This window comes from Tachypleus tridentatus, chromosome 2 (assembly GCF_004210375.1).
Source record: "Tachypleus tridentatus isolate NWPU-2018 chromosome 2, ASM421037v1, whole genome shotgun sequence".
NCBI classification, from domain to species: domain Eukaryota; kingdom Metazoa; phylum Arthropoda; class Merostomata; order Xiphosura; family Limulidae; genus Tachypleus; species Tachypleus tridentatus.
Window position 1 is genome coordinate 89,493,826 of NC_134826.1, and position 8,136 is coordinate 89,501,961.

The 8,136-nt window shown below is 33.2% G+C and overlaps 1 protein-coding gene across 6 annotated transcripts in view; it reads left to right on the forward strand.

The window, feature by feature from the left end:
* Nucleotides 1–8,136, forward strand: part of LOC143244476 (TOM1-like protein 2) — a 39,263-nt gene that overhangs the window by 25,148 nt on the left and 5,979 nt on the right. For 4 of the 6 annotated variants that reach the window (XR_013025104.1, XM_076489210.1, XM_076489209.1 and 1 more), the window contains 6 exons: nt 375–465; nt 1,180–1,330; nt 5,136–5,223; nt 6,590–6,610; nt 7,171–7,221; nt 7,770–7,812. Coding sequence is in view for 5 of the 6 variants with exons in the window: in XM_076489210.1 (XP_076345325.1) it covers nt 375–465; nt 1,180–1,330; nt 5,136–5,223; nt 6,590–6,610; nt 7,171–7,221; nt 7,770–7,812 (445 nt within the window). In the remaining variant the exon portion in view is untranslated. The remainder of the gene's footprint in view (nt 1–374; nt 466–1,179; nt 1,331–5,135; nt 5,224–6,589; nt 6,611–7,170; nt 7,222–7,769; nt 7,813–8,136) is intronic. The other 2 variants (XM_076489212.1, XM_076489211.1) reach the window with 1 other exon arrangement.

The window sequence follows — 8,136 nt, forward strand, 5'->3', positions numbered from 1 at the left end:
TAAACCATGTATTAATAGAACCTCATGTAAACACAATAATTACTAAACCATAATTAATAGGACTTGAGATACACCTGTTTGTGTAGGTAACACTTCCAGTGTTTGAAAAGTAACAGCTTAATTTGCCTACATTGTACATGTTATCCGTGTAGTTTTCATGGCTTCAACATGTTTTACAAACATTAATGTAAAAAGCACTAGGATGAAAGAAAAGGCAAGAAAAGGAGTATAGAATAAGATCAACGTTTAGTTTGATACACCTTTGTTTTCAAGTGAATGTACATTTATTACAGTCGATAATTTTGATGTATATTTGATGGATTCTACCTCTGGCTGTTGCATTTTCTTAGAATAATATATTTCATTTTCTTTAGGGAAATGCTGCTGATGATAATTCACTTAGAGATTTCAGAGAGAATGGTGTCATAAATAATGAGAACATCGAAGCTCATCTTGCAGGAATGAGTAAGTTGTGGTATTACTTATGGAATTAGATTTAACAGCTAGGGTTAGATTTTAACAATTGTATCCTTTTACCACAAAGAAATAAAAACAAATTGCTGTATACAGTCTGACAACAACAGTCAAAGAGCTGGTAATCAGTAGTGTTGACTAACTGCCTTCCCTCTAGTCTGTCAGTTCTAAACTAAGGACAGCTAGCACAGGTAGTTCTTGGTTAGCTTTGCATGAAATTTGATAAATTGTGTTGTTTTTTCCTGTACCTGGATTGGGGATTCATTTAATGTCATGCTTAATATTTCATAAATACCTGATGGGCTTTCTTAACATCATAAATTTGTAACCAGAAAATACCCAAAAACTGACTTTGCACTTTATATGAAATTAACCTGTGATTAAAGGTTTATTTGCTAACAAAATTGTGAAGTTTTCTCATGAACATTGGTATAAAGCAGATTTCAGAGCTACCAGGTGTGCAATTTTTAAAAATTGTCAACTTAAACTTGGTAGCAGAAGGTGGATAAAAAATCTCATTGTGGTACAATGTGTTTTTGTTTTTCTCACAAAAATTAGGCTGAAAAAACACAATATCCTATAATCCAAGAGCTTTCAAAGGTAGACCTTTCTTCTTACAGATTTTTAATGCTTCAGTGACCTTCAACATTCGAGGCTGTCACTTCAATATCTTAATGCTATCTTTTTGCCTTTTCCCATTTCCAGACTTAGGATCTACAAATGCTACCAGTGCAGTTGTTCAGATAAAAACTGTGTCGGCATCCAACCAGCTCCAAAATGAAAAACGAGCAGAAACTAACGACTTTGATAAATGTGCCCAGTCTCATAATGTTTCATGCAAATATCCTAAGACGAGGTAATTAACCAGAAGATTATTAATTGCCACTTAATTATTATTTACAAAGTTTTTGTCCATTATTTTTCAAAGACACTGCACAACAAACGTTTTGCTTCTTAAACACTGTTGGGTGTTCCTTATAGATTTTTTTGTGCTGATCACAAAAATCACATCCAAATTTGCCCATCACATTCCATTTCATCGAAATCTTCAGTTTTGTCATGTTTTTTCTTATATTTGTGTCCAAAACTTTTCGTTTGTGTAAGAGACCTATGAACAATGTCTTGTGCAGTCTCAGCATGTCCAGGCATGAAATCAGACAAGGTTGAAGCTGTTCTGTAGAGGGATGCAGCCCGGGCATGCCTGGGCAGGCTGGAGGCAGCTTGACACTGTCTTAGCAGGCTACAAAAGTGGCTTGCATACACAGATGCTGCTCATTGGATTTATATAGACCTTATAGTGTGTACGTATTGTTTCAGAATATATCATTGCCTCAGTAGCACTGCAACAAGTGCGTTAGATGTTATAGACATTTTACAGGACGATTGGTGTCAGTCAGTATGTCTCATCAATGTCGTAACAGCCGCCATACATTCTGCTATATTTGTGGCGAGTATACGCTTGTTCATTAGAGATGCTCAATGACTGCTCTTGTGAAGAAAGCATATCACCTGTACTTCGGCTGTAAAATTGGTGATCAAGACTAGGAATGGGCACCTCAGATTTGTTGTGACCGACATGTGCTGTCTGTCTGTCAGAGCTTGACTCAGAGGCAATCGAAAGACAATGCCATTTGCTGTCCCGATGATATGGCAAGAATAGAAAGACCATGTGATGGACTGTTACTTCTGTTTGACTAATGTGTCTAGTTTCTCTGCCAAAAAGAATTCAATTATACCTTAATCTGCCCTAAGCAACGAGACACATGCCACATGACAGTCTTTCAATTCCGAAACGACCAGAGGAATGGACCTTAGACGAACCAGATGAAGAAACTGCAATGCAGGGAACTGGCAGTGACATTGGTCTGGATTTTGAACCGTGCTCCTCAAGCGATCCACATCTCATAACACAGTCAGAATTAAATGATCTGGTCAGAGATTTGGGTCTGTTAAAAGCAAAAGCCAAATTGATGGGTTCAAGACTGCAGGAATGATGTTTGCTGTCACCAGGTATGAAAATTTCTGTATTTCGAAGCTGCCAAGATGATATAACCAAATTCTTTGCACAAGTTGACAGTCTCTGTTTTTGCATTGACATTAAAGGATTGTTCTCTGCTTTGGGTTGTGACCATGACTGGCAAGAGTGGCATCTCTTTATTGATTCATCAATGTTAAGCCTCAAAGCTGTTCTGTTACACAATAACAATGTTCACCCTTCATTACACATGCAGCACACATGAAAGAAACCTATGAGAACATGAAAATGTTGCTGAAGCACATCCAGTACAGCAAGTACAACTGGAATATCTGTGGAGATCTGAAAGTCATTGCTCTGTTACTGGGACTGCAGCTTGGCTATACAAGGTACTGTTGTTTCATCTGTGAATGGAACAGTCGTGCCAAAGAGTCACATTATTCTAGACAGAGCTAGCCACTCCGTGAAAAGTTAGTTCCAGGGCAGAAAAATGTGGCACATGAACTGCTTGTCAACCCCCGCAAAGATTTTTTTTGCCTGCTCTTCACATAAAATTGGGTCTTATGAAGAATTTCATGAAAGCAATGAACAAAGAAAGCAAAGGTTTTCGTTATTTAAGACGGATGTTCCCAAGAATAACTGAGGCCAAGATCAAAGAGGACATTTTTTGTTGGCCCTCAGATCAAACATGTTATGAGTGACAAGTGGTTTGAAGATCTGTTAGTTGGGCCAGAAAATATTGCCTGGAAAGCTTTCAAAGACGTTGTTGACAATTTTCTTGGCAATTACAGAGCCCCACATTACATTCAGCTGGAAGACAAACTTCTCAAAGCATACAAAACAATGAAGTGCAACATGTCACTCAAGATTCATTTCCTCCACTCACACTTGGACTTCTTCCCTGAAAATTTCGGTGCTGTCAGTGACGAACACGGTGAAAGGTTTCACCAGGACATTGCTGCAATGAAAAAACGATATCATAGCAACTTGAATCTGTCAATGCTTGCTGACTACTGTTGGACACTACAATGTGATGCACCGGACATTGAATACAAAGGAAAATCAGGAGCAAAACACTTTTAATTATGTTGAACTTAATAGCGTATTAGAAACATAAACGCAATTAAATATGTTATTGCCGGTAAACAGTTAACTGTCTATTTCTTAGAGTTCCTACATGATGAAGCAAAACCAAAACTATATTTGTTCATACCCACCAGGTACCTGTCACAATCAGCAAAAACTTTTCAGGAAGCAAAACTTTAAAAAAAAAAATTGTTGTGCAGTGAGATCTATTGCCAAGTCTCAAAGGTAGAAAGAAATAGTACTTCTAAGTAAGTTTGTTTGTAGATAAACAATTTTAATACATTGATATATGTGTAATAGTACAATAAAATAATTTGTAAATATTATATGAACAAGTAGGTATCAATGCATATGTTAACCTAACTAGCTATAGTAATGTGGAAAATTTTAATGCCACAAAATTTTTTGAAACAATATCGTTAAAGCTGCAAAAAATGAATGGCTTAAAGTTTTAAAAATTTAATTTCTACTTTGACAAACTAGATGTGATTATGTTAGTCTGAGCTAAAGTGAAGATAAAATTTTTTTTAATTTGATTTTTGTAGTTTTGACTTTTTCATTTCAATCAGTTTTGTAGCATTAAACTTTCTATATTACTTTATATATCTAGGTTATGTATATATTGATTCCTGATTGTTTTTATAACATTTATTAAGTTTTTTTTATTCCTGTTTGTTTCCTTCTTATTTCCTATATTTTTGTGTGCCAATGATACTAAGTGTGATGTACACACACACACACACACAAATTCAGTTTTATCAATCAATAAGATTCTTACAAACCTAACCTAAAAATTGATTACCTATGTATGCTGGTGTTCTTTTCTGTACCAAAAAGGAATTGTTGGAACCTCAGATGGAAGACTTCTATCAGAGAATTAGAGTGATAAAATTTATTTTGTATCTATATACTTGTCTGGAAAAGTCACTTATTTATTTAGGTAAATGAAAATTGTTGAAATAGTTGAATTTAGATTCACTCCATAAACACATATATAGTGATTTAGATGGTTTCATAAGAAGCTTTAGTTTTGCTCAGTCAATTCTGTGAAATAGTCATTCATAATATTCAAACATTTTAAAATTGTTTTTTTAAATGGGCAATTTTTATGACCTCCATTTTGTTTTATGACAATCTCTGTGATTAGATACTATTAACGTATTTTCTGAAGTAAGTGTAATTTTGCAGTAAGAGTTATAGTCCATTATTCTGCTGTTTCCTTTTCCTTAGTTCTGTATTGTTGTACTTTTCATCATGTCGTTTAATGAACTCTTTGAATGATAGTGTGTATTTAACTGTAATCCATTTGTCAAAATACTGACTTGTCCAAGAATACAAAGTTAATCTGTGGTTATGAGAGAAGTTGTAAGTTAAACTAACCACTCTCAGTTGATATTTATTACCAGGATGAACACTTTAACACTCAGTAAACATTTACTGTCTTCATAAACACTTTGTAAGTTGAAGCAGCTATTTCAGTAAATGGTTGCTATAGTGATAAACGTTTTTTTTATTTGAAGCGGCCACTCTCATTAAACTGTCTGGTGTTTTTATAAAGAGGTTGTACTGGCTCTTTAAACCATTTATTTGTTTATTTCAGTGGCAGTCCTGGTGCTGAGAACAGTGATGTGAATTGGACTGGTGACAGTCTTAGCTCACACTCATACTCTAAAGTTAGGCCTCAACAGGTAGTCATCTACTAAGTACTGTTGGCATTATTTGTTTGCTTATGTTTTGTAATACGTTTTATTGTAGCAATCACTATTGGCTGTTGTGTTCCCATGTTGCCACTTGTATAGTGTTTTTAGTTATTGAGAATACTTCTCTGATAAGATATGATAGCTGATGTAAACTGTATTATTTGATATTGTTTTATTGATTAATGGTGTTTGAATTTTTGATTTCCACTGAATTAAGTTAAATGGAGCATTCCTGAGCTAGAAATATCACAATATAACTTCTAGTAATTTTTACACTTTTTTCTTAACTAGCCCATTATGGCTCTTAACATTTCTTCGTAACTAGCTTCTTTGTGTTTTTATTACTTCATTCCAAAGCAGTCTATTATGTTTTTATCATCTTTTTCTCAACTGTTTTTCTTCTGGAATTAACACCTTTTTTATTAACAAACCCACAATGGGTTTTAATATATCTTTCTTATTTGCCCAGTTATAGTTTAACACTTTTTCTTAAACTGGCCATTCTGGTTTTTAATGCTTATCTCTGAATGGTCACATTCTGGTTAATACTCACCTCGTTTTTCTTAGCTGGTTTTAAAAACTTGTTTCTTAACTATTCCATTATGGATTTCAAGGAAAATAAGAACTTTCATAGCTTTTTAGCTATGGTTATAAGCTTTTTACCATAGCAACCTTGTAGTTTAAGCTGGTTATGTAGTAGTAAATAAAAGAGACATCATGTACAATAAATTCGGAATTAAAAGATACATGTTATGAATATATTTCACTGAGTTAACATCTTCACAACAATGTTATGTGAACAAAAGGTGATTCACAAGTGACATTACAAGGAACATAGGAGAAATTAACAAAATTGGGAGATGTCATGAATGATAAAGGGGAAAAAAACTCCGTTATATTAAGTATGAAAATTATATCAGTTAATAGACCTTAAAACTTAAAAGGCATAAAATTAGCCTGTAAGCATTAATGGGAATGAATAACCATCACATTATGTTATTAAAGTAGACAGTTATTTGAAAGTAAGTGAGAAATACACAGAAGTTTAATGACAGAAATGTAATTATCAAGGGTAATTGGACAAGTTAACACTTGTGGTTGTCCATTTTTTCAAGTAGCAATTTTGAGTTTGTTATTATTTTAAGGGTTATTAGTTTTTAAATATTTTAAACACTTGGAAGGCAACATTTGGTTTTGATCTGATGATGCTGAATTAATTCAGTGAAATGTAGCAGATAAATTTATTTCCCTAACTTGAACCCTAACTTTTAGACATGTTTAATTACCTACATAGTGTTTGTCTTATTGTATGTGTCTCATATGTGTTTTTTGTTTAATTCTTTCCATTTGATAGGAAGAAGAAATTATTAATGAGGTGAGGTTCCTTACAATTTTACTTGTTTGGAAAATTAGTTTTTCTATTGCTTATCATGCAGATATTTTTAAACTGCATGTAGTGTTAGCTAGAGATGATTGTTAGCATCATTTAGTGTTAGCAAGAGATTATTTGTGTCATCATTTATTTGTTAGCAAGAGATGATTGTTAGCATAATTTGTTTCTGATTACACTTGCTGTTGTTTTATTTGGAAGATTCTTGTATTTCAATATCTACAAGTTTTATATTAATATATAAAATCACAGATTTCTAAGGTGAAAGGTAATTTGTTGTTTTATTCATAGCACTGGGTTTTAAATGACATCTGTTTTGATAAAAGGACTTGGTATTAAGATAAAAATATTATTGACATTTTGAAAATAAAAGTTGATATTAAACTGTGTGGTAGACACACTGGACAAGTCATAACAGTAGTTTTTGTTTCTTTTTTCCAATTGCAAGACATTAAATGAAATCAAAATGTAATTAAGCTATTTTTTGAGTAAATGCATCTGGTGTTTATAGTAGGCCACAATTAATGATATTAATTTCTTTTCAGCTACACAAAGAACAGGACTTTGATGAAATGAAAAGATGGTTACAAGACAAGGTTAAAAATTTTATCTTAAACCTAGTTACCAACATTTAACCCTAGACCATGGTTACTTACCAACATTTAATTAAATACCCAATAACTACAATATACTATATTAGTAAAAATTTACTTTAATGCAAGAAAATACAGTTCTAATCAAATCTACTGCATTATTAGACCCATTTAAACTGTTACTATATTGATAATACCAGCCATGGTTGTGAACTAACTTTGTTGGGCCCATTTTAAATGTTCCTATATTGGTAATACCAACCATAGTTGTGAACTAACTCTACTGGAACCATCTCAGATACTGATAACATAAGCCACGGTTATAAAATAAATTTGTTGTGTAGAGGCAAACTGATAACAGCATGGACATAAAGTAAACTAAGGTAGTGGTGATGTAAATAAAATAAAATATTTTTATATTTTCTTAGTTTTTACTAAATAAAAAAGGGTATAATATTGTGTTTGACAGATACTATTAGAAACATGTTTCTCTATTAAACAAAAATTATACAGATTTTAATTCCAGTTGCTGGATATTTCTCTTACTGTAGCCTTCAAAAGATAAAGGGGACCAACCTTCTATCACAAGCTCAGGTATGTGTCACACTACATGTAGTATAGTTTAACAGTCTCTGTCCAGTTCAGGAACTATTGGCTGTTGACAGATGGAATCTTGTCAAGCTGTTGATACAGAGAAATGGAACTGATCTTTGCTGTTGCTGGAAGTTGTTTTGAACAGTTGTTAAAAAAGGTTTTCAGATAAATTATTCTCCAATCAACTATACCTACATATATGTTAAAGTATTTCTCATGCAACATCTCTCTCTTCTGTCAGGGCTCAGCAGTTAGGGTGCTCATCTCGTAATCTGAGGGTCACAGGTTCAAATTCCAGTCACACCTTTCAACTTTGTTGTGGAG